This window comes from Mirounga leonina, unplaced genomic scaffold (genome assembly GCF_011800145.1).
Source record: "Mirounga leonina isolate KUSES-001 unplaced genomic scaffold, KU_Mleo_1.0 Mir_92, whole genome shotgun sequence".
Classification (NCBI taxonomy): domain Eukaryota; kingdom Metazoa; phylum Chordata; class Mammalia; order Carnivora; family Phocidae; genus Mirounga; species Mirounga leonina.
Genome location: NW_023270852.1, coordinates 4,183,247 through 4,209,042, shown reverse-complemented (window position 1 = coordinate 4,209,042; position 25,796 = coordinate 4,183,247). Strand labels below are relative to the sequence as shown.

The window sequence follows — 25,796 nt, the reverse complement described above, 5'->3', positions numbered from 1 at the left end:
GTCGGCTGTGGTGTCCATCTCTGTAGGGAAAGCACTGTCCTGTGCTTTCTCCATCTCACCTTCCTGAGCAGCTTCAAAGTTTTGTTATTATCACCCATGGACTTCAGTTTCTCGTGATCCAATTCCCAGCTTTCTGTAGGAGGAGCTATTTCTCTGTATTTTGGTTTCATTCAAGTAAAACGAAGGGGTTGGACTTGAAATAACGCTCAGCTTTCCAACTGTCATGAGTCCTCAGTGCTTCCTGCTCAAAATGCTGGCCTCTGGGGCTGTTCTGCGGCCCCCCTTCCCACCCCAGCCCCAGGACCCTCTCTCCAGCCTTTCCCCAGCCCCCCTCACGGGCTCCCTCGCAGTCCCCAGAGCCCACTGTCCTGGATCCCCTCAATGTTAAGCTCCTTTATGTCCACTGCCAGCACCCCACCACCAAGCCCACATCCTCTGTCTGCTCTTAGCATTTCTGAGCTCCTTCATTTCAAAATTTCTCTTCTGAGTTTGCTTTCTTTGACATCAGAGCGTACCTTTCCACAGCCTTCTACCCCTCCTTTTCTCACCAGCGGGAGGTCATCCATCTCAATAAGCACAGTTAACCTGACGAGCATTCTAAGTGTTTTTCAGATACGGAGCTCATTCAGTTTGTGAGGAGGCATCCTCCTCCTCTTACAGGTGAGAAACTGCAGCTCCCAGAGGTCAGGGAACTGGCCCAGGACACACACCCCGTAGGTGGCAGAACAGGGATTTGAACCCGGGTTGTCTGGCTCCAGAGGCCCTGCCCTCGCTTTTCATGTGCCCATCATTTTCCCCTTTTGTCCACAGCCCGCTTGCCCCCTGTAGGGGGAGAGCCACAGCCCCACTCCTGCTTGCAGAGGTGCTGGGGGCCTCACAGGCCTGGCCTGCCGGCTCTGGATAAACGCCCCTCGATCTTCTTCCCATTGTCTCTCAACCTTGCCCTCATTCTCGAAGAAGGCATGGATCCCTTTTCTTCTCTGAGTCTCAGCCCTCCTTGGGCCCACGCCTGCCGCCTGTCCTAGCCTGCCTCCATCCGCAGCTCGAACCTGAGACTCAAAGCGCCTTCTAGGCCATCCCAACCTTGACTCTGCTCTGCCTCACCCCAGTATCTTGCAGTTGACTATGAAATAACAGCAGCGCATCCTTTTGTTTGCTTTAGAACAAGATGCAGATGTTTTCCAGAACTTTCTTCAACTTCAGGCAGTAAGTCTTTTGGTGGACTGTGTTCTTCCCCTGAGTCTTTAGGGCCAGGCTCTCTTATTCTGTACATTAAAAAAAAGAAGAAATGTTCTCCTTCCGATACCTCAGTAATAGACTTGGCAAAGGTGTAAGACAGTGTCTCTTTTATATTCATGCAACCAACATTTACTAAGCACTGTGCTAGGGTTAGGTGCATGCTCTGTGCCGTGACTCTTGATGACATCTCTGAGTCCCTCTAACAGCCCTCAGTAGCCCCCGGAGACTGGAATTCTGTAGACTCTCCTCCATCAATGGTATCGGCGACCTCTCCCACAAGAACCAGCCTTGTTTTTATTCACAAAGTACCGCAGGATTTACAGATCCTGCCCCCGTGAGGCCCTCTGAGCTGGCCCTCCAAGCCGAGTGCTTCCAAATGCAGCCTCCTTGCTTTGTGTTTGATTTCAGGATTTCCAAGCCTCTAGAGCTGCCAGGAGGACCGGGTACACAAGGACCCCGAACAGGGGTCCCCGGGGCCCCTGACAGCCACTGCAAATGCTGCTCTCCTGGCTCCGAACGGACTCCCCACCCCCCGGTCCACCAGGCAGACATCCACTTCAAGCCTCACCGCCTCCCGCGCTCTTTCTCCTCCCCTTACCCCCACCACGCACACACCAGCTTATCAATAAGCTCATGCTTTTCTCCCCCACGCTGCTCCTGTACCTTGCTTATGCTTCACAGCCAAGAAGGGCCCTCCTTCCTCGAGACGCTTGACTGCCACCTGCTGGGAATTTGTCAGAATGGCTCCGCAAATCTCTGCCATTTAGCAAAAGCCGAGGCGCATCCTGTGCGAGGCGCCGCTCGCGCCACTGTAAGCACGGCCCTGCCTGTGGCAGTGAGCATGCTGTCACGTCTGGATTTAGACCCTGTCTCTCCAGCTAGGTGGAGGGGATCTTGAACATTAGGCCTGCGGATTCCTCCCTGTGTCCCCAGTGCCCCAGGGGTCAGAGAAACGCTTGCTGAATGATCCCGATGCAAACACCTGTTACCCTAGGCACAGGGCATCTGGTTTCCCTGGGTGAACATTCTCTAAATGCATCTGTTGCAAAGCAAGGCAGCTGAACTCCCCACAGGCAGCCGGAGTAACCATGGCGGGCCAAGGTGGACTTGCCGAGGAGACAGAGCCCCTCTAGCCTCTTGCCTCTGCCCAAAGACCACCACCAGCTGAACAGACCAGAGCAACTCCTCATCCATTCCCTCAGTAAACCTGGAGCCGGGCACCAGGAGAATATGGAGGGGAGGCCAAGGGCCACCTGCCATGGCTCTCGGGGCCGGGCAGGGAGAGTACTTCTGGAACACATCTGTGCCCAGGGCCAGCCCGTGAAGGTTGTGGGATGCAGCGATGGCCACCCAAGGGCCCTTACTGGGGAGTTTGGGGCTGGGGGGAAGCAGATCAGTACGCAGACAGCTAGTAGACAGGGTAATCAAGGATGCCCACTCACGAGCCTCCATATTTTCCAAGCCGTGCCCTTTTATTAAGCTACATCATCAAAAGCCACTGCCCCAGTGACATCCTGGGGCTTCAAAAGCTGGCACACCTGAGGGGGGGGGTCAAGAGGTCCCACTTCACTGAGGTCCCATTTTAAAAGGGGAAGCATTCTATTCGTTCACAGGGCTGGTTTCCCCAGAGCCATTCGGCAGCACATCGCTCAGGTCCCATTGAGAGAGCCTCCCTGCTCATCGCTCAGGTCCCATTGAGAGAGCGTCCCTGCTCATCGCTCAGGTCCCATTGAGAGAGCCTCCCTGCTCGGTCTGTCCCCGTGAAGTGATAGGATACACTTCCCAGCGTGTGTGAGGGCCGAACATTTCCTTCTCCGCCCTGCGTGCCAGGAAGCCCAGAGATAACGTGTTGGTTCAGGTTCTGTGGCTCTCCTGAACTAGGATTGCTTTTTTCTTCTTTCCCCTCATGCCTTCCCCAGGAAGGCTTGTTTTGGGGGGGCATTATATTTTACTTTGTGGGGGTGGTCTTGGAGGCAGGACTGGCAGTGGTGTGGTAGTCAGAAGAACCAGCATGGGGCCAGACACACCTGGGTTGCAGTCCCCACTTGCTAGCTGGGTCATCTTGAGCAAGACAGCTTTGCCTCCTCAATCCTTACCTGGAAAACTGGGATGATGAGCACAATTAAGGGATGGGTTATCGTGAAGCTAAAACGAGTCTGGCGGGAACACCTGTCCCCTTTCCCTCCTCCCAGATCAGGGGCTCCATCTGTGGTTCCTTCATCCCGTCTGTGCGTCCTTCATCCTGCCTGTGTCGGTCAGCTTAGGATGAGGGATAGATTCGGCCAGAGCCACTAGGTGACCGACTGGCCTGGTTTGTCTGGGACAAAGGGGTTTTCTGGGAGGCAGGACTTCCAGTGCTAAAGTGGGAGGTTCTGGGGCAGACAGAAGAGTCGGTCACCCTAGAACACACACCATCACCATCTCAGTAGCTGACAGGAGCAAAGGTTTATTTCTTCCTTGTGCTGCTATCCATCCAGGACCTCGGCAAAAGGAGGAGCGTCTATCCAGGAAATTGCCAGTCTCGGCACAGACAAAGGAACTCGTGGTAAAGTTCTGTTCAAGAGTCGGGGCTGTCCCTTCCACTCACATTCATCAGGCCAAGCCAGTCACGTGGCCGGGCCTGAGCCTGGGGCGTTCTGCAGGCTGTCCTTGCGGGGAGGGGCAGCTAAGAGTGTGAACCGCAATGCAATCTACACGCCCCCTCCCCTTCTTGTAGCACTTTGGGGTGCTGGGGCAGGGAGGAGGGAAAGCAGAGAGAGATGCCCGTCTGCGATCGGTGGTCTTCTGGGTGGTCATCCTGTAGATGACATGTGTGGGTTTCTCAGGGGCTGTTCAGCCTCACCCCGCTCTGCTCAGAGGAGCAGCTGTGTCTGCTGTTGGTGCCTAATAGTCGTTGACACCCTCACCCGCCAAGGTGTCTCTGCAGGGGAGCCGGGGCTGGGATGTCTCTTCTAGCCCCTGTGCTCCTCTCTGTGGAGCCCCTGAGATTCTTCTCCCTGAGCTCCAAGGAGAATGAGGAGACTGAGGGGGGACCAGGGGATCCACCAAGTTCTCCCCAAGCACACTGCACAAGTCCCTTCGTGCCTCTCTTCCTCTGACATCCAGGGAGCCGCCCCCCGCCCCCACTTTGGAAGTCTTTAGCTCAGAAGTGGGCACACATGTGGCCCCTGATTCCAGAACCACAGGCCAGGCTGTCCCCAGAGTGTCTTCACTCTGCGTCGCTTGGATGGCAGCACCAAGGCTGGCCCTGAGCTCCCCTGGGCAGGGACCCCTCTCCCAGGTACCCGTGGTCTATAGGAGCCCCTTCCCTGGGCTCAGTTCTCTCTTGGAAATAGCACAGAAAGAGAGTTGGTGTTTTTTCTTTTGTTGTTTCATTCATTGTCTCACATCTAAGAACACCTTCTTGGAGAGAAAACAGTTTTCCAGAAATACTTGTCACAGCTGATTCAACTTCCTTACTCGGTCTAAGCATATAAGAAAGGCCTTCTGATTTTTTTTTTAAAGATTTTATTTATTTATTTGAGAGTGAGCAAGAGGGGGAGCAGAAGTGGGGGGAGGGGAAGAGGGAGAGCAGACTGCCCACGAGCAGGGAGCCCAAAGCCAGTCAAGGCCTTCTGAATTTTATTTTGCAAAATATAATGCCAAAGTTTATGCTCGCGTTCATTATTTCTATAAAGTAAATTTGAGTACTGGAACGATGAGTCCAGATAAGAAATTTCATATGGAGTTTGGTACTGAGAAGGTTCATCTAAGTTTCAGAGAAGTGGGGGAAAGTGAGTGAGGTGTGGTACTGGGAGCCCCCCAGTAGTGAGATCACGGGGCGGAGGGGCCACAGGTGTGAGGAGAAGGGCCCGAGCAGCACGGGCAGAGCCAGGGGGCTTCTCTGAGCAGGTGCTCCCTGAGAGCACTTGAAAGGAAAGCAGGAGTTCACCAGGTGGGTCAAGGGAGCCGCGCCTGCAAAACAGCGTGGGCCCAATTGAGGCCACGTGCTCTTGAGAACTTAAGTATTCCGGTGGCCTAGAGCTTTGGGCATCAGATGGGCGGAGCAGGGCAAGACAGGACGAGAAGCGAGCGAGCCCGTTGTGGAGTTTTGCTGTTTCCTGGCAGGGCGTTTCTGGAAGGCTCGGAGCAGAGCAGTAAAGCCACTGAAGTGTTTTAAACAAGGGGGTGTCTTCTCTGTGACCGGGGCATGGAGGGGCGAGTGTAGGGAGGAGAGCAGCCTGGGTGGAGGCAGTGGCCAGGGGACAGAGGGGAGCAGCTAGGGCCGCCCATCAGAGGGCTAGTGGGGTGGGGGGAGGAGAGGGTGCCCACGTGGGTCCCGGGTTGCTCATCTGGGCACTGGAGAAGAGCATGGGACCTGGGTGGGGAATCAGACCGAGGCGAAAGGGCATGTGGTAAACGCTCGGGCAGCACTGCCCTGGGGACCTGGTGTCCAGGGACTGCTCCACGGAGGCTTAGGGCCCGGAAGCCCAAGATCCCGTCGTGCTGTTTGCACGCGTCCAGACTGGCTCCCAGAGTCAGACGGCGAGGGTGTCTGAATCGGACAGCAAAGAGGAGTAAGTTGGGAGGACAAGAGCAGCCCTATTCCTGGACATTCATTTGAAGACCTCTGCCACGATCAAGCCCCAGGTAATCGGAGGGCTGCGAGAAGTAGCCAGCGGAAGGTGCAAGCCCAGGAGTTTCACTTCAGAAAGGTCAGGAAAGGCCCATTCACAGCCTGAGTCTTACCGTCTCAAGACGAGCCAGGAGGGGGTAGGAGGGCGGGCGCAGCCGCCCGTGGAGCCAGTTCCTCGGAGAGACGCAGGGACCACAGGGCAGAGCGGAGACCCCCCCCTCCGCCCCTCCAGCAGGAGAAGGCAGGGCCACAGGCCGTTTGCTAACTCGGCGCCTTCTCACCACTGACTCCCCTTCGCTTTGGGTGCCCGCACTGCTTGAGCTTCCCGGACACGTCTTTAAGCGTCTTGCCTTGCTTCCAGCCGTCTTAGAGGTGGGCCTGTGCCCATGTGTCTGGCCTACTGCTTCCTGGACGCCCGCTTGCCCTGGTCGCTGGTTGTCTGCCGTCGGGCGGGCGCGCGGCTGCCCTTGGCCGTGGTGCGGCTTCTGGAGCCCCTGGGCCCTCCCGCCGCGTGACCTTGGCGAGTGTCCTCCTTGAGTCTCTCTCTGCCTCCGTCTTCTCATCCAGACAGTGGAAAAAAACAGTATCTACCTCAGAATTATTTTCAGGCCTCAGTAAGTGGGTCTACATAACACCGTCAGAACGGTGCCTGACGCCAAGCACACAAGAAATGTTCGCTAGTAATTGTATTGCCTGACCCAGGTGGAGAAATGAAGAGTCCCATTATCTTTCTCGTAAGGCTGCATCCAAGAATCCATGTTTAATCATTTCAAAAGCATTGTTTGTCCTAGAAGAGCTCTCCTGCCAGATTGCTTCATGTGTTCGCAGTTTGGCTGAGCAGGCGGCTGGAGGCTGCCTGCTGGGCCTCTCCCCTCGCTGTCGGGGGCTTGTTCCATGTACCCCCTCCACAAGTGACCTGTGTGGGTTTTCTTTTCTTGTGGGCCCCACTGTAGGTTTCTGGAAGAAGTTGACTGCCTGAAAGGAAACGACAAAACATGAAAATCGCTTTGAGGTGACCCATAAGTCCAGTGGCCCCTTGCTCCTCCCAAGGTGGATCTGAGCTTTAAGAACTGTAATTTCAGGTAATAAAATCGCACCCCCAGCCCCCACCTGCTATCATTGGCAGCTTCCATGGTATTTCTTTCAGGAAATGTGGTTTCTCCCTGCAGCCCAAAACTTGGGGGAGAGTCCACCTCATGCAACAGTCTAGCTATTCATAAAGAGGGAGTGGGGGCCAGAGGTGGCCCCCCCATGTCTGCCAGGTGGCCCAGAGGCTCGCCAAGACCCTGAAGGGAGGACTCTGTACTCCTCCCTCATCTACTTCTCCTCATGTCCGTGATCATGATAACTTCTAGCAACTGCCCATCAGGGCCTTTGATGTGATTAAATGACTACAAAGTGCTTCTCAAAGAGTAATTGGAATAACTAGGAAATTTCTGAAAATGAAAAGTCCTAAAGGAAAAGGTTTTGTTCTACCTAATAGTAGAATGTATTATGAGGCCACTATAACAAATAGTATGGTACTGGATTGGAAGTCACTAGATCAAAGGAACAGAATAGGAAGTCCAGAAATAGACAATAAATCAATAAAGGTGGCATTCCAAATGATTGGTGAAGGCATGTCTGGTCTAGTAAATGGTGTTGGCACAGTTATCTATCCACTGGAGGGAAAGAAGTCTCCAACCTTAGGTAGTATACCAAAAGTAATTTCCAAATGGATTAAGTGCCAAATAAAATTATAAAAATATTAGTAAAGAGGATATTTCTATTTTGGGGTGAAAAAGCCTTTTTTTTTTTTTTTTAAACACGTCACTTTTAGTATCACATACAAATACTGTAAGCCAAGCTAAAAGGTAAAAAGGGGGTGGGTATTTATGACATCTGTGACAAACAAGGAATAAATATTCCTAATGTTCAAACTTATTTATTCATTCAACATCTATTTATTGAGTACTTACTATATGCTAGAAAGTGTTGTAGGCTACTAGGGTGCAAGTAGTAAAACAAAATCCCTGCTCTTCTGATGCTGATAGTCTAATGGAGAGGAAGCTGGTAAATAAAGAAGTTGATTATTGATAGGGGCCATGGAAAAAAATGAAGCAGGGTGGGGGGGGGTTGTAGTATATGGATATTCAGGGAAGCTTCACTGCAGAAAATGACCTTTGGGAAGAAATATGAAGGAGAAAGGAGAGAAGTGGTTAAATTTGGATGTCTTTGCAAATGTTGAGCTGATGGGATTTTCTGACAGATTGGGTGCAGGTTGTAAAAGGAAGCAAGAAGTCAGGATGACTTCTAGGTTTGGGGCCTGAGCATTCAGAAGTACCACTTACTGATGTGAGCATCACTAAGGGGCTTGGCTTGGGGAGAACCAGGGGTTTGGTTTGATGTTTCAGTTAGGTCTCTATTGTATATTCAAAGGGAGACCTCAGGGAAATGGTCCTCTAAGTTTGGAATTCAGAAGCGGTCCAGGCTGGAGGTATAAGTTTGGGAGTTCTCAGAGCCTAGATCATATTGGAAGCAGCGAAGCTAGACCGATCTCTTAGGGAGTGGCTGTAGACAGAGGAAGTCTGAGGACATCTGCAGGACTCTCATGTGGAGGTGAGGGAGGGGGAGGAACCCACAGAAGAGACCAGCATGGAAAGAGTGGCCACCGAGATAGAAGGGGACAATGAGAAGATGGCATCTCCAAAGCCAAGAGACAGGAGGGACAGATCAGATCTAGCAGATGTCGGAATGGGGCAAGTAGGGAGGGAATGGAGAACCAGCCACTGGATTTAGCAATGAGGAGCTCACCGGGGAATCTAAGAGGGGCTGTTCTGTTGGAATGATGAGAACAAAAGCCCGATTTGAGTTGGCTTATACTGAGTAAGAGGAAAAGCATTGGAAACAGAGAAATGGGGTACTGACTAGAAGGGAATGGAGTTCAAAAAAATATGTGGTTTTTCCCCGAAATGAGAGTTGTTTGTATCCAAACGAGAGTGATCCAGTAGGGTGGGGAAAGTGGATGGTGCAGGATGAGCGGCAGGGAGAGAATTGCGGGGTGATGGTCTTCAGAAGTGAGAGACAATGGAGTGCCCATCCATTGGGGGTGGCAGCGGCCGGCGGGGGGGTCCTAACCAGCAGCGTCTGGGTGGGCCAGTGGATGTGCTTCCTTTACTCAGTGGGGTAGAGAGCCAAGTATCTGCTGAGAGTGAGGATGGGGAGCTGTCGGAGGCTTGCAGAGAAGAGAGAGGGTGTGATGTTCTTGGTCGCAGAGCAGGGGAACAAACAGAGCAGGGGGTTGAGGATCACTGGGCAGAGCTGGTTGGTGTTGGAGGTGTGAGAGGTCGTGGATGGAAAGTGAGAGCGGCCAGTTCATTGTGTGCTTTCCGCCCCCCAGGCTCAGGTGCACAGGTGAACATGAGTTAGGAGTCCCATCCATACTGAAGAAAATATGGTAGGAAGGACATGAGTGGGCACAAAGGAAACCAGAGAAATGCCTATAAACATAGGGACAGCATCCGTAATCATTTAAAAATGCAAGTAAAAACCAATGGGGTTTTGTGCTTTCCTTCAGATTGACAGGAGCTTTGGGGAATATAAATTATTGGAGCTTTTTGGCAGAACACTGTTCCAGAACGTACCAAGACATACCATGTGTGTTCCCTTTTGTCCTGCTTTTAGACATTATAGACTGAGCGATAAGAGCTCCAGGGCCTGGAGTTAGAGCACAAAGATGCTCCCTCCGGCAGTGGTTGTGAAAGTGAAAAGTTAGCCCACACCCAACCCTGGTGCACTCATCTGTGGGCGGAACCGTAATCAGGAAACTGAGCTCACAGTCCCCTCTTGCTTTGCAGATGAAGAAACTTGAGCCCAGAGAGAGGGAGTGACAGCCCCAGCCACGTGGTGTGGAGCTGGGACCCCGTCTGTGGGCAGTGCGCGGCCCTCTTCAACTTGGTTTGGAGTCGGAGTCCCTTGCAAGGTACTTGGCAGCCTCTTTTTTTGGGCCGGCTGACTCCACGCTTATAAAACATAAATTCTCAAAACGTGTTGCAAATTGGTCTACAATGTCTTTATGTCCTGATGCAGGTTTTCCTGGCAGGGGATGCTGGGCGCAAAGGCTAGTCAGGGAAGGCAGGACAGACTTTGCCTGGCCCACTGATAGACAGGGACCATATTTTCCTGGCTCCCGGGAGGGACCCACGGTCTGAGGATATTTTCTGCTTTCCTATGACTTTTACAAAAGTCGTAACAAAAACACAAAGATAACCAGTAAATCATACTTATTTTATGGACTGGAAGTAAATAAAATTAGAACTGTCAGAGAATATCTGGTCCCCTCCGTGGGAGGAGCACTGGGCTCTAAGTCTTAGAGCCTTGGGTTCTGGAATTGTTCTTGCATGCCCTGGTACGGGGACCCAGGAGAAGCTATCCACTTGCTCTGAACTTTGGATCTTCACCAGAAATATGAGCAGGGGGCGCCTGGGTGGCTCGGTCGGTTAAGCGTCTGCCTTCGGCTCAGGTCATGTGGGATCAAGCCCTGCATCAGGCTCCCTGCTCAGTGGGGTGTCTGCTTCTCCTTCCTCTGCTGCTCCCCTTGCTTGTGCTCTCTCTCTCTCTCTGTCAAATAAAATCTTAATGCAGGTTAACCTCATATTTTTTTTATCTATGCTAACTCCTAAAGCACGTCCACTGCTCTCTCCGTCCCGCCGCGCCCCTGATCCAGTTGGCCCTGGGGGAGCTGTGTTAGTGCAGTAGACCAGTACCCCGACCCTCCGCGGGACCACCCTGGCCCTCCACCGCGGTAGAAAGAGCATGTAGAAATCACCTTTGTGCCTCCTTGTACCAGTTCCAGACCTCCAATGGCTGACCAGAGAATGGACATTTCTTCGACCATCAGTGACTTCATGTCCCCGGGCCCCACCGACCTCCTCTCCAGCCCCCTCGGCACAGGCGGCATGGATTGCAACCGCAAGCGGAAAGGCAGCTCTACCGACTACCAGTAAGGCCTTCCGGGCTCCTCTTCCCCTGGCTACTCTTGGTGTCCGTTCCCTGCACATCGAGGGGCCAACTGCTGTTCCTCCTGGAAGAAGGGGTCCTCTTTGTGGAAAGGGATGGAAATGAAAGATCCAAGTCTAGGTGGCCCCGCAGTGGGGTTTGTTTTTGTTTTTGTTTTGTTTTGTTTTTGCTTTTATCTTCCCCCTAGATTGCAAGCAGGAGGGAGCCTCCAGCCCTGCTGAGGCACCCCATCCCCCCTCCCCTCCCCAAACTGTTCCACATCAAGGGAAAAGGAAGAGCCTTAAAGCCAAGGTCTGCCTTTCACCCTTTTCCTTTGACCTCCTTGGCTCCCTTGAGCAGGATGGCTAAGCCCCTGGATGTAATCTCCGGTTTCAAAGAGGACTTTGCCTGAGGCGCTCTCTGAGGAAGACCTCAGTTGCTTAATTCTGTTTGTGGAAGGAGTGAGGGCAGGTCATCTCCGAAAGTTCTATAGGAACATTGGTGTTGCCCTGAAACATTATTCAAATTAGTATGTACCTGTTTTATTAAATAGTATTTTTGTTTCTTTTTAGACTTGATGACTTTTAAGTAAATTTGCACACTTACAGTCAACTCTTTATCTGTACAAACGCCCAGGGAATAGACTGCCGCATAGAACATTCAAAGGCACGTTTTGTTTTGTTGAGGCAACTGCGTGGAATCTTCTCTCCATGTCCACTTAAGAGGTTTTCTCTTGTTTAATGAGGGAAAAATCTCCAAGGAGGTATCTCCCCCACAGCAGATGTCCTCTCTGCTGAAGTTCACAGGTCGAATTTGGGGAGCACAGTGGCTGAAGGTCAGATGCCCACTAGGAGATGCTATGATTAATATGTAAGTGATCCCAGATGATTGAGCAAGCCAACGCCCAGGGGATGGAAAGTGGGTGTGAGGCCTGAGAGGGTTCTTCTGGAGCAGCCCCTCCCCAACAGGGAGGCCAGGAGATGTTTTCCACGGACCACTTGTCTTGGGCGGACGGAGTCACTGGTGCCTTCTAAGACCTCTGCTATCTAAACCTGTGGTTTCCAACCTTGTCCCCACCCAAGAGCTCCAGGTTTCCCTCATGGACCCCGTTTACAAATCTTCTGTGATTCGTGGAGACCCTATTAAGCACCCCTCATCCCTTTCCCTGTCATTTCATTGTGCTAAATGTGTCTGATCGGTCAGGCGGAACTCTCTTCACCTGGGATGATTATCCTGGCCTCAGTGACCAGATACAAGCCAAGACAAAAGGGGAGGGAGAGTTTTGGTTTTCCCCTGTGGCCTGAATCCTGTCTTCTGTGCTTTAGGACTAGCTAGACAAGCTCTCTGCCTGTGACGCAGTCAAGGGCTCCTGGTTGGGAACCCCTGTTCTAGAATGCCCTCGCTGTGATTCAGTGCTCCTGAGAAGAGTTGTTTTTGCCCTTGAGACTACATTGTGTGAAGGGCTGTATGCCTCTGTTCTTACAGGATAAAAGAGAAAGACAGGCCCAGGTGCCAGGGAGTGACCTTCTGGTGATAAGCTTAGGGGCTGGAGAAGGGTGTGAGCTGACCCCAGGGGGATTTGGAATTCCTTCCTTGGAGGATTTTAGTTTGTTTTCTACTAAACCGTGAAACTTGGATCTCTGGAATCTGTAAAAGGGGGGTAGATCCCTGCTGTGACCCCAGGATCCTCTGCGGCCAACCAGGGCTCCATGCCCCTCAGCCCCACTCGTGCCCTGTCTCCCAGTTCCTCGGGCCTCGGGGGTTCCCACCTGGCTGAGAACCAGAACATTGTGTATCCGTGTCTTTGAAAAGCTGCCTCAGGGCTCTGCTCAGTGCTGCTTTGTGGGTTCTTTGGTCTCCCCTCCTCACTTTACCCCCCCCACCACCAAATATATATGTATGCACACGTATATTTGAGGCTTGGTATGTTTTACAAATGAATAAACTCCATTTATCCAGAATGATGAGGGGAATGAGGTATTATAGTTATTTGGATACTCTGATTAAGAATTTCCATAAATGCTCTGTATTCCCGATTTCCAAAATAATGGCGTAAAATATGTTAACAGCGTGCTCTATTGATGACCGTACGTAACTTTTGTTTGGTCATCTCGAAAACCGGTCCTAGTTGCATGGTAGGGGCAAGCTGTGTTTGTTTGACTAGTCTGCGTCAATCAGCAATACTGTGGATATTTGAACTTTCTGATTATTTGGTTTCTGGATAAATGAGAGCCTTCCATGTTGTAAGAAGCAGCTTTGTATGTCTTTATTGACAGATACTCGTGTTCTCTCTTGTTTTTTTAGAGAAAGCATGGACACAGACAAAGACGACCCTCACGGAAGGTACCATGAACCTAGTCGTGACCTTCCTCCTGCTATTTTCCTTGCATAATTACATGTTCTGTTACTTGGTGCAGGTCCCACCTGTGTCCTTGATTGGGGATAAGCAAGGAGGCTGGGAGCCTGGGAGCTCTGGATGCTCTCCCCTGGCCCCAGCCCCCAGTGTGCATAACAAGAGCCCTTGTGTGTTGAGAGAGATGACAGGGATTAAGCAGGGAAATGAATGAAGCTGGGAAGAAAAGAGATGTGTAACTTTGCCATTAGTCTCCCAGGGTTTGTGTCTGATCTTTTGCTTTTCTTTTCCCCTTCCCTTCCAGGTTAGAATACACAGAGCACCAAGGAAGGATCAAAAATGCAAGGTAAGCGTGGACCTGTCTATACACTGTCCTGGTTCTGGGCGCCCGGAGTGCAGCTGAGCTAGCTGTGCGTGTCTGGTCCCTGTCGGTCTAAGCATCCCTTCGGGGATGGGGGTGGGGGCCTTGGCTGGATGTGGCCACCTGCCGCTTGTCCTCTCCACACTGAGTTGGCCTTCACTCTTGGTTTTCTAAGCACATTTAACCTGCAGGGGACTTTGGAAGTAGCAGAAAGCCCTGCAAGGCTGAAGCTCTTCCCCAGCAGGTTGCTCCTTCCTGCCTCGAGGGGCCTCCAGAGTGGACCTGGCTCAGTGACTCCATTCTTGGGCCAGGCCTTGCCTCTCAGAGTGGTCCTTCTTGTACAGCAAGGGAGGCCTGGGGCTGCCTGCGCCCTTGAGTAGATTCTCGAACTCGGTCCCTCCTGCCTCCAGCCACACTTGCTGACCCCATCCACGTGGGTCTGCTCTCCTGCCAGTGACTCTAGGGCCTTCTGAGGCTGTCATGACACGGACCCAGTGCTGCAGAATCAGACTGGCCTGAGACTTCTAGCTTTGCCTGCACAGCCTAGCTGTGGTGGGAGGTCCCTCTTGGTGGCTCTGTTGCTATGGCAGCAAACGACCTTTCCACTGGTGATGCACTCCATAGGGGACAATCACAAAGGGCAGGTGCAAACCAGTCAGGGAGAGCATGTGTGCCTGTGGACGCATCCTCCTGCCTTGATGGGCAGCCACTCCGGGGAGGGAAGAGCGTGACACTCTTCAGAGGAAGCTCTTGGGGACAGATGGAGCATCTGCTGTGTCCTGGTGGAGTCATGGTTGATCCAAAGATGGCAGTGCTAGTTATCTAGGGACTCAGTCGGGGAGTCTCTGACAGGCCACACAGCGGGCTCCTCACAAATCTCAGAGATCTCTGCGGGACTACAGGACCTCCCCCCCCCCCCCCCCAGCCCCCCGACGCCGCCCCCCAAAACCCCCCGGCTCCCCGCGGGGCGGCTGGGCCCCCCCCCCCCCCCCCCCCCCCCGCCCATGGACATTCTGGATGCTTTGCTCTTTGCAGACTCCACCTCCCTTCTCCTTCCTTCCATGCCCATCTTAAATTCCAACTTTACAGAGGTTGAGGGGAAAAGAAAGGAGAAATTACCAATCCAGTTTACTCTGAGCAGACAGTTTTTGTAATATTTCTTCTTAATTCTAAGTATGAGGTAAGCATACAAACAATACTGACCCCGCTCAGTGAGGCCACTTTTTTTGGTGCCTTTAGTAGAAAAGTCGAGTTCTAAGCCTCGTGCAGATTCTAAACGTGCCCTGTCGGGGGAATGTCAGAAGCCGTGATAACTTATTTTCGTCATTGTCTCCTTGAGGCTCGACTTCATTTTCTAGAAATCATTTTTCCTGTTGTTGTGCAGGGAAGCTCACAGTCAGATTGAAAAGAGGCGTCGGGATAAAATGAACAGCTTCATCGACGAATTGGCTTCTTTGGTGCCCACGTGCAACGCCATGTCCAGGAAATTAGATAAACTTACTGTGCTGAGGATGGCCGTTCAGCACATGAAAACACTACGAGGTAAGACCGCGGGCGTTCTTGTTCTTGATGCCCTTGCCCACAAACGTTCCCTCCCTTGCCTAGGGTGTGCCTGAGTCCCCAGGACCGTGTGTATTATTTGCCAATGTGTAGCCTTGAGTAACTGTCCTTCCGAGCAGTAGACCTGATGCCAAATGAAGTGATTCCTGAGCTTATGTGGGTGTCCATTTGGGATTTTGCATGCCTACATCCCCGGGCGGTGAGGCTGTGGTCTGCACACGCGTCTGCACGTGTATGTGGTAGGCAGGCTACGTGCATGTCAGAGGACCCACATCTTGCCTGTGTGTGCGCGCTGGGCCCCAGCCGCCCAGTGATCACCATCAGACATGCAGGTGCCCTTGGTGACGCAGAGAAGTCCGTTGCTGTTTTTAAGGGGAAAATTCACCGCGGCTCCTTTAAAGAGTGAGTCACTGGTTGATGGTTCTTGCTGCGTTTTACTGTCAGGGATGAACGCTGATGATATTTTCATGTTCCTGGAATTTTCCCAAACCAGATAGACTCTCTCTGAGGGAGGCAGTATTTTCCTTCTTTTCTGAGTGTGGGGCGGGTGAGAACAGAGAGGCAGAAACGTGGAACAACTTATCCAAACCACAGGAGAAACCTGCGGTGTCGCAGGCACTTTGGTGAACGCTGGGCCTGGCATGTTCCATGGCCTGTCTTGGACCCTTTGAGGAAATTGGAAAGTGGGCGCTCAGTCAGACCTCTGACCTGCGTGGTAAAAGAATTGCGTCTTTATGTTTCCACAAAGCCGCCAGAAAGGAGTAGCCGGTTCCGTCTGCCTTTTGATCACTATTCAGACACGTCAGCATCATGTCCTGTGCCGTGAGGGGGGCATCGAAACATTCCTATTAGGGAAGATTGTGGGGCTTAAATTATTATAAGCTGATTTTTATTAAATTGGAAGGAAACGAGGGACAAATCTCGAGTTACATAAAAAGCAGGGATCTGGCTCAGTGTGTGCCTTGTTAGCTGGTATGAAAGCCAGACACATTCTGTCAACCTCCCCCTTCACCGTGGTACTGGGAATTGCTACAGATCTTTTCCATTTTATTTCTTCACCGTTCTAACCGTTTTTGCAGATTCCAAGGTCATTGCTGCTGGCATTTTTCTCTGTTACTATACGGTGTTCACCCGTACGGTGTTCTCTCTATGGTGCCAGACGGATGGCCTTTTAAGCATCTTGTCCCCTTTCAGCCCGAGGAGCCAGAGTTGTATTCACTGGAGTAATGCATTTCTCTGGGTTGCCAAGCTCCTTTACCTCACTCCGATGAAGAAGCACTCCCACTAAATGCCTTCGACAGTATATTTATTTACTCAGAGCCTGGCCGCCTGGGTGATTTCCCAGGAAGGCTCAGCGTGGCCATTTGAGGGACTGCTAGACAACGCACTTAATGTAGGCCCTGGGAGGAGGGGACCCTCCCAGGAGCCTCTGCTGGTTGACTTCCAAAGCTGCCTTCTCTCTTTGAAGCAGATTTTTACTTCCATCTATGACCTCTTGGCTCCCCTACAGTGACCAGAGCAAACCTGTTAGGTCCCCTGTGGGCAGCAGTGTTGTCTTTTCAATGGATTCTGTCCGGAGCCCGACCTAGCCCTGTGTCTGTTAAGGAAAAAGAAGAGAACATTGACGTCCCAGGTGGTAGAGACGAGGCCGACATCTGGAAGGTCGGAGGCAGTGAAGTGGTATGAGCCATTCCCTGAATAGAAAGGGTACCAACTCTCTTTTTTTTCTCCCTCAGGTGCCACCAACCCATACACAGAAGCAAACTACAAACCAACTTTTCTGTCAGATGATGAATTGAAACACCTCATTCTCAGGGTATGTCACAATTATGAGCTTGTCTTATAAACGCTTACAAATTTCAGAGTGAGGTACCAGAGTGTGGGAATTTGATGTCTAAACATTGGACCTTTTGAGGCTGACGTCGTCTTTTCGGGTCTCCACATCTGTCTGTCTGGACAGTCTCCACAGTCCTTCCACTCCTGCTTAGACAAAAATCGAAGGCCCAGGCTACTGTGATTTTTAAATGGAGGCAGGATTTTGTACACATAGGTAGTTAAGAGCCCCATTCCTGCATGAAGGTTTTAGAAAGGGACGGGCACTGATAACAACGGAGAATTTGTCTTCTCCTCACCTAACCGCTAGCACAAAAACATCCGCGTACATCTTGACACTAAAATCCCATCAAAGCGAGAAAGCTTCCAAAGACCCCTCTGCCCAAGGGAGAAAAGAGATGGGGGCGGTGAGGCTCTCCCCTCTGGACCGGCGCGCTCGCTTGTCTTGCTCGTCTCTGTGGAGAGGTGGCGCCGCAAGAACTTGGCTTCCACGTGGCATCAGGTCCGCCTCCGGGTGGAGCGAGACCAACTTGGAAATTGAAGGGAAAGAAACGGGATTCAGAAGGCTGTCCTCTGGCCAGTTGTAAACAGAAAAATGTCACCCGCCTCCGTCCCCCCACAGCCAGGGTGGACGTCGCTTGCCAAGCCCCTGCGGCATCTGGGCACCTTGCTTTCAGCAGACATTTGCCAGGCCACTCTGTCATCACCCTGACTTTCCGCTCTGCCTGGCTTCCGGTCCTCTAAGTCTGGCCTGTGTGCTCACTCCAGCATTCTCTGTCCATCCCCTCCTGACGTGTTCTCTCAATTGGAAAGCTTTCAGCTGCAAGGAACAGATGACCTGATGAACAGACAGGGTTTTGTTTCCCAAATACAGCCCGTCCTGCGGTAGGCCGGGAGGGGTTGGTGTGGTGGCTCAGTGAGGGTGGCCGGAACCAGGCCCTGTCTGTCTTCGCGAACAGTCGTGCCGAGCTCGTGTGCAGCCGGCTTCCTCGGTGTAGCCACACCAGCCAGAAGCAAGGGGCAGGGGAGGGTCTAGGCCAGCTGTCCCTTTTCTCAAGAAAGGATATGCCTTCCTAAAAGCCCAGTAGTAGACGTCAGCTTCTCCGGAAGGTGTCAATTGATGACCACTAGCTTCAGGGCAAGGGTTTAGATTTTCCCAGCCGCCACAGTCGAGGCAGGCAAGAGTCCCCCATCAGCACTGGCCACACACACTTTCCAGAGCCCCATCTGTTTGCTAGATTTTCCTTCAGAAGTGGCTCTCAGGACCCAGTGCAGATCTTCAGCTGTGGTCTGGTTGGCCTGGGGTTGAAAGGGCCTGGCTCCTTCCTTGCCGTAGAAGCCATCATATTAGTGCCACGTTTGGGACCACTGTGATACCGTCCCTCCCACTCTCTTAGGGATTATTGTGAGGCCAAGTTTTTTCCATCCTGTATTGGTGCGGTTCGTTTTTTTGAACTTCTGTTTCTGTCAAAATCTATTTATTGGATGGTCTTACATTCCAGTTTGTCATTAGTGATCCTCCGAGGCTTCTTGTGACTGGTACAGCTGATAGGCCTGCCTTCAAGGTCTTTCGTTCACGAGTGCCACAGATATTTCTGAGACTTAGTTCTGTGTACGTGGCACTGTTCTAGGTACATCCAAGTCAACAATAAACACGTTGTGGGGGGGCCGGGTGTCCCAGCAAGTTTGTGATGGTCCTTGGGCTACCTCCCTCAGGGCACAGCTCCGCACTCCTCTCTCCATCCTCCTTCATAAAGCTGTCCCTGTTCTCAGGGAGGACTTGCTGAAGTTAAGAGAGACTGTGTCTGCAGCATCTCTGGAGAAACCACCAGGGCTGGCTTCATGGGTGGCGGCCTCTGCAGCCACACAGGGACTTTAATGCTCTGCGCTTGCCGTCTGGAAGGGCAGCATGTTTGAACAAGGGTCTCTGCACGTTTTCCATTATGTCCTGGGCCCCACAAACCCTGTGGTTTGTCCTGATTGCCATACTGCTAATTGGATGGGTTTTTTTGTTTTTTAAAAATTTTATTTGTCAGAGAGAGACAGCGAGAGGGTGAGCACAAGCAGGGAGGGCAGCAGGGAGAGGGAGAAGCAGGCTTCCCGCAGAGCAGGGAGCCCGGTGCAGGGCTCGATCCCAGGATCTGGGATCATGACCTGAGCCGAAGGCAGACGCTTAACGACTGAGCCACCTAGGTGCTCCACAAATGTGTTTTATGAAGTTCCTATTATATATAACAGGTTTATATGTTTATATATATTTACATATAATATATATAAACTTCTTTTGTAATGGCAAATGCTCAGTAATTTTCTCTCTTTCTAAATTTCCTGTCTGATGCCCACACTTGTCAGGGTATGGCACAAGGATTTTCATTGCCATTGAAGCTAAATACCTCATCTTGGGCTTGCCTTTCCTGCCCTTCCGTGTCCTCCAGCATCTGTAGGACACAGTGGTGATGTCTCTCTCCTGATGAAACTCTTCTGCCCTCCCTGGCGTGCGTCCGTGGTGACGAAGCACGGTCCAATCCCTCGCCACTTCCAGCTGCCCAGTTCCCAGGAATTTGCTTCAACAGGAGGCAGGGTCCGCTCAGACGGTGTTTGAGCGGTTCGGCCGCGGGAACTGGACTTCTGCGTTCCCTTCCCAGTGCGCGTCTGACGGACCACTTTCTCTACTGAGAGCTTTCCAGATGGCTTCCATGATGGTGTGTCAGGGAGCAGTCAGCCTGATCAGTGGATGATGGCTGGGTACTCCACCTCCCCATTTTCTGAAAGCTAGGCAGACCCCACCAGGGCTTCTGTGTCCCTTCCTAAGCCTGTCCTCCCCCAAGAGGGAGCCTGTCCTGTCTCCATGTGGCCCCGTGGTGCTGTTGGCATTCTCTTAGTCTCTGCTCATCTGCTGTGCCCTGGGCCCAGCTCCTTCACCTGCTGGTGGTTATCTGCTCGAGGGAAACCGAGTCAGAACGTGTTGAGCCTCTCCTCACTGACGATTCACTGGCCTTCGGAGCCCTCTCGCTCTCCCTGGACGTGTTGAGACCCACTTTGTTGATGTCACGGGTTCAGGCCCAACTCTGCGCAGCATTCCCTCCGGGATGTCCTGGGCAGCTTCTTCCGAGGCCCCTTCTGGGCCACTTCACTTCATCCGTGAAAAGCCTCAAGACACTTCTCCTGTGAGATGGGAGGTTGCCTGCAAGTTATTAATACCCTAGCTCTTGACTGGATGAGGCTTCCAGCAGATGGTGCTTGGAAAGTCTCTTCTCCGCTGTCCTCCCCCGCCCCTGTGCTAGCTTCGGAAGAGCTCAGCCCCAGCTCCCTTCGGGCCGAGGGGCCAGGCGCAGTCCCAGGGGCGGTGGTTCGGTCCCTGCTGCCGCCGTCATGGCCGCACTGGTGCGTGCGCCGGGATTTTCCTCCGGCACATTAGCTCGTTTCCTACTTCTCTGAATTATATTACATCCCCCAAGGCCCTTTTGGGGAAAGGGGAATAGAGTTCCTCTAGATTTTTCCCCAGGAGACCCCGAGGACTGGCGAATAAAGCAAGCTGTTGAATTAGAACTGTGGGAGCGGGGCATGAATGCAAGTACGTGACTGAGTGTGGAGCCCCCTCCCCGCCACTGGGAGCCCCCAGCAGGGGCCAAGTGGCGGGCCTTGCAGAGCTGGGGGCAGCTTTCACCCACGCACCACGGAGCCTAGCGTCTCAGGCGCCACGGCTCCAGTGCTTATCCGCTTCAGCCTAGCGGCGTCCGGCCTCGATGGCCGCCTGTCCCGGGACTTTAGATTTTTATCTGCACTTAGGGTGAAGAAGAGGGAAGAAGAATGTAGGGGAAATTTTTGCTTTGCTTTTCTTGTCTCCCTTAGGATATAAGCAGCCCAGCCCTGGATCAAGAAATGATAGTCAAGAACAGTAGTTCTCAGTCCTTGTACATGAGAATCATTTGGAGTAGGGGTGAGAACAAGACTCCTGATCCAGCCCCACCCCAGACCATGAGCATAAAAACAACAACAAACAACACACCACTCCCCAGGTTGAGAAGCACTGTTCGAGAGCGTGCTCTGTACACGGAAGTGTTCACGTTGAGGACAGATGGTGGTCAGGATACAGGAGAGGGCGTTTTGATCTTAAAGGTTCCTTTCAATCTCAGATTCTATGATTCTACATAGTTATAATTAAAGCAATAAAATAGGACTTCTCCGGACCTTGATACCCTCAAAGGAAAAGTCTTAAAGTGAATTCACTGTTGTAACAGAAGTTACTTCAGTTGGACCGTCCCCTATAATCATTAGATGATCTGTGTGTCCGGACCTGCCTTGGAGAGCATCTTCCTCCTCTCCTGATGCGTTAGTTGTGAGCATCCTGTGACTGTCAATGAGGACAGTTCTCTGCTTTGGATACTTAGCAGACAAGTCCTTATTTGCTATCAGAGTGATTACAAATCGTGTTTCCTAAAGTGTGATAAATTGATTATCCATTTCTCCTGATTAGGCAGCAGATGGATTTTTGTTTGTCGTAGGATGTGACCGAGGGAAGATCCTCTTTGTCTCCGAGTCTGTCTTCAAGATCCTCAACTACAGTCAGGTATGACTCCTGTCGGGCTGGTGGTGGGCAGCCTCACAGCAGCCGGAAAGGTCACCCCACGTTTTAGAATGATTATGATCTACAAGTCACATGGAAGATGCTTGTATCGTCCGCCCACACACACCCAGTGCTTCTTCCAGAAAATTTGTCATTTCTTAACAGAGAAATGAATTTAAACCTAGAAAAAAAAAATCTTTTTTTTTTTTTTTTTAAAGATTCATTTATTTTTGAGAGAGAGAGAGAGCACGTGTGCATGCGTGCATGGTGGGGAGGGGCAGAGGGAAAGAGAATCTTAAGCAGACCCTGCATTCAGTGCAGAGCCCGATGGAGGGCTCGATCTCACGACCTGGAGATCATGATCTGAGCTAAAATCAAGTGTTGGACACTTAATCGACTGAGCCCCCCCAGGGGCCCTTAGAAAAAAGACTTTTGCATATGTTCCACGTTTCCCTCACAGGAAGGTTTAACTGTGATCTCAGCAGCAGCTTTATACTTTCTTATTGCCACCCAATGACTATGCCACAACTGAAGGGGGGTGGGAGGCCGGAGGCAAGGGGCTCTCTAACAAGGAAAGGCAGGTATTACCGGAGAATAAAACAATTGGGAATCCACCGATACTTTGTTTGTGATGATGTATCCCTTTTTAATTCTGTTGAACCTTGGCTTCCTCTAAAAAAAAAAAAAAAAAAAAAAAAAAAAGACCCTAATAACCCCTACCTTTTATGATTGTTCATAGGATCAAATAAGATAAACATTCCCAAAAGCTTCTAGAGCAGAGTTTTTCACTTACTCTGTCCCCAGCGTTTTTACTCATCCATTCATTCACTCACTCCTTCACCTGCTGGTGTTTGCACGGGAAGTTGGTAAGGCAGCAGAAGAGAAGAATCAAAAAAAACATGTGTATACATTTGAAGGGATGTAAGTTGAATGTGTCCACAGTGTCTTGCTCTTCCTGGTCTTCGAGCAAAGTTATGAAGGTGGTCGCGGCTGAAGAGCACGGAGACTCGGGCTAGAGTCTGCACCCACGCCCTGTGTCCCTAGAAGGGCTTTCGTGGGCATCAGAAATCAATCAAAGGGAACGTGTGCAGTTGAAAGATTCCTGCCTTCGAGGAGCATGAACTATTTATAGAAGTATCCATATAATTAAGCCCTTTTCCCCTCATGTGTTATCAAAACCAAACTCCCAATGCCTCGTTCCCTGTGTCTATCTAGGCAGAGTGATTGGACAGGTGTACATGTTCACATGGGAAATCTTTGAAATTCTCCTGCTTAGAAAGACAAAGGCAAAGCACCTGTTGGGTAAGTTCTGTTCCACGCGCCGTTGACTCGTTTCCGTGCTTCATCCCCGCAGAATGATCTGATCGGTCAGAGTTTGTTTGACTACCTGCACCCTAAAGACATCGCCAAAGTGAAGGAACAGCTCTCGTCCTCCGACACGGCGCCCCGGGAGCGGCTCATAGATGCAAAAAGTGAGTCCAGGAGAAGGCTGCGGCTGCATCCTCGGGGCTCCCTCTGACCGCGAGCGAAGACAGCCGCTTGTGGCCCCCACGCTTGGCCTCTGGCCCCCCTCCTCCCTGCCCTTTATCCGGGTCACAGGTGCTCTCTGGCTCAAGGCAGTCCTCCACCTTCCTTCCTATTTGTTTGTTTTGTTTCACATAAAGAAGCAACAACTCAATGTCCAAATCCACTGAGAGGAAAAACAGCTACTTTGATTCTTTCTGGTTTTCAGTCTTCCCCCCCCCCCCCCCCCCCCCCGAATCTAGAACTTCCCACTTGTATGCTCCTGAGTTTCAAGGGCTCACGCCAGTTTGATTGGTTCCCCCCCCCAAAAAATTCCCTCGGTTTACCTGAGTTACACACATGCAGCCTCCTAAGATAAAAGTAAGAAAACATGAAACATAATTTTGTTTCTTTGGCCAAAGTGGTCGGCCAAAGTCGGCTCCCGCTCCTGGCTTCCTTCTTTAGCAGCGGAACCACCGTTCACATCCCCCCCCCCCCCCCCCGCCGATGTCTCCTGGGTGAGGCCCTGTAGCCCTCCTCCCATCAGTCCTGTGGCTCCAGCAGTTAAGAATGTGGTGGAGTCTGGAGTCAGATTGCCAGGTTCCTGGCAGCCACTTCCTGGTTCCCTGATTTTTCCAGCTGTGTGACCTTGAGCAAGTTACCTAACCTCTCTGTGCCTCCGTTTCCTTATCTGCAAAACAGTACCTGTCTCATTGGGTAGTTACGGGGATTAAATATATTAATATACATGAAGCCCGTGGGGCAGTTCCTGGCACACAATAGGCACGATTGGCAGTATTGTGTTATTTTCATTAAGTTCCTAAAAGTTCAACACGGCCCCTGGTACCCGTTGCCTTTTATAGTCTGGCCCTGGCAGTTTTTGGTAGTGACGTGAGGAGAAAAAGAAGGTGATGTTTGGTCCTTGCCTTTAAGGCTCTCACCACATAGTCAGGGAGACCAGGAGACAGCACCCCGCATACTAGGTCCTGCCATAGAGATAGTACCAGGCACAGAGAACAGACGACTCCTTCTCGTGTGGGCGCGAGGACAGGCATCACCGAGTAGGTGACAGCTGAGGTGCGTTTGAAAGGATGACTACTGTGTGCCAGGCGGTGAAGAGACGAACAGAGCAGGGAAAGCGATTTCTGGATGGACACACAGGTGTCGCGCCCGCTCTGTGGCTGGAGCAAACCGAGCAGGGGCCGGGGGGGGGTGGCGGGCCCGTGCGCATTCCGATCCCTGGGGTGGCTGTGGGAGGTAGGCTGGAGGGGTGACACCCAGCAGGAGCCCCAGGCAGCGGCCCCTCCTCTGATGGTCGCCCCCATGGTGGGCTCGTGTTATCCCCGGACACGGTCTATAGACCAGTATCCAGTGTTCATGGGATCATGGTCCTGCTCCTCCTACCAGTAGCTGCATTCGAGGTGATCTGGAGACCTTTCCAGATTGATGGCCCACTTCCCTGTGTTGCATCTTTTATGGCCTAAACTGAGGAGGAATGGTGTGGTCGTTATAAAACAGTGAGGCAGGAAAGAGGAGGCTTTCTTCAAGGTCACACTCCCCCTCCTGACAGACAATACTACTCTCAGTTTATCACATTTTGTGTATTGATTTGCAGCTGGACTTCCAGTTAAAACAGATATAACCCCTGGGCCATCTCGATTATGTTCTGGAGCACGACGTTCTTTCTTCTGTAGGATGAAGTGTAACAGGCCTTCAGTAAAGGTGGAAGACAAGGATTTCCCCTCTACCTGCTCAAAGAAAAAAGGTAACCACTTCACTTCTTTAAAATCTTAATACAGTGAGGCAGGGGGGCTCCTGGGGGCTCAGTCGGTGAAGCGTCCGACTCTCGGTTTCAGCTCAGGTCATGAGCTTGTGGTCGTGGGATCGAGCCCCGTGTGGGGCTCTGGCGCTCAGCATGGAGTCGGCTTCAGAGTCTCTCTCCCTGTCCCTCCTGCACTCTCAAATAAATAAAATCTTTTCAAAAAATAATAAAATCCTAATACAGGGGAGGCTGGCTTTGTGCACTGAGGGGCTCAGCAGGGCATGGGTTCGGTGGTCCCTTGCAGACCCCAGGACTGCAGCCAGTGCCATTCTCCCTCTACTGGGGAGGGCCTTTGGGGAGCAGGAGAGATTGGGAAGCCCTGGTGGTTGTCACCCAGACAGCGATTCGTGGGAAAGCTTCCTCCGTGTAAATCCGGTCTGCTTTAAAGTGGTTGAGAAAGAGTACCCTCAGCCACGGTGCCAACCACGCCGAGCATCCCGCCCGTCCACCGAAATGACCCCTGCTCAGTTCACCCAGGACTGTCCTGTTGCTAGACACAACGGACACTTCGTTTTTCTTCCATCTTGAAATATTTTTTCCCCTCGGATTCCACGAAACCTCATTCTTCTCGTCTCCCCCATCCTCTTCCATGGTAGGCCCTCTTCCGACTTCCTTTTGCTGGCTCCTCATGTGTCCTGAGCCACCTTTCTATCTACACTTGACCCCTAGGTAATGTCATCTACTCCCTTAGCTTGCCGTGTCACGTATACGCCAGGAATGCCCAATTTAGATTTCTAGCCCAGACTTCTCTTTTGAGCTCCGGATCCATAAACCCACTTCTTCTATCTGCCTGCTCCGCTATCCTCGGGCTCCTCGAACATGATCTGTGTAAGAGTGACCACCCGAGCTTCTCCGCACTGTAAATGGCACCGTCGCCGCCCAGTTCACATACTGGAAGCTGGGGAGGCACCCCCAGCCCGGTTCACTCCGTCTCCCACTATGGTGACGAAGTGTGTATCCGCCTCG

At 51.8% G+C, this 25,796-nt stretch overlaps 1 protein-coding gene across 16 annotated transcripts in view; it reads left to right on the top strand.

The window, feature by feature from the left end:
* The window catches only part of ARNTL (aryl hydrocarbon receptor nuclear translocator like), a 99,079-nt gene that overhangs the window by 58,375 nt on the left and 14,908 nt on the right, over positions 1-25,796 (top strand). For 6 of the 16 annotated variants that reach the window (XM_034995376.1, XM_034995373.1, XM_034995369.1 and 3 more), the window contains 10 exons: positions 6,808-6,936; positions 9,691-9,815; positions 10,683-10,835; positions 13,136-13,174; positions 13,489-13,530; positions 14,930-15,087; positions 16,842-16,921; positions 21,416-21,508; positions 22,860-22,977; positions 24,624-24,773. In XM_034995376.1, the coding sequence (XP_034851267.1) occupies positions 10,696-10,835; positions 13,136-13,174; positions 13,489-13,530; positions 14,930-15,087; positions 16,842-16,921; positions 21,416-21,508; positions 22,860-22,977; positions 24,624-24,773 (820 nt within the window). In that variant the 5' untranslated portion in view covers positions 6,808-6,936; positions 9,691-9,815; positions 10,683-10,695. The other 10 variants (XM_034995378.1, XM_034995377.1, XM_034995368.1 and 7 more) reach the window with 9 other exon arrangements.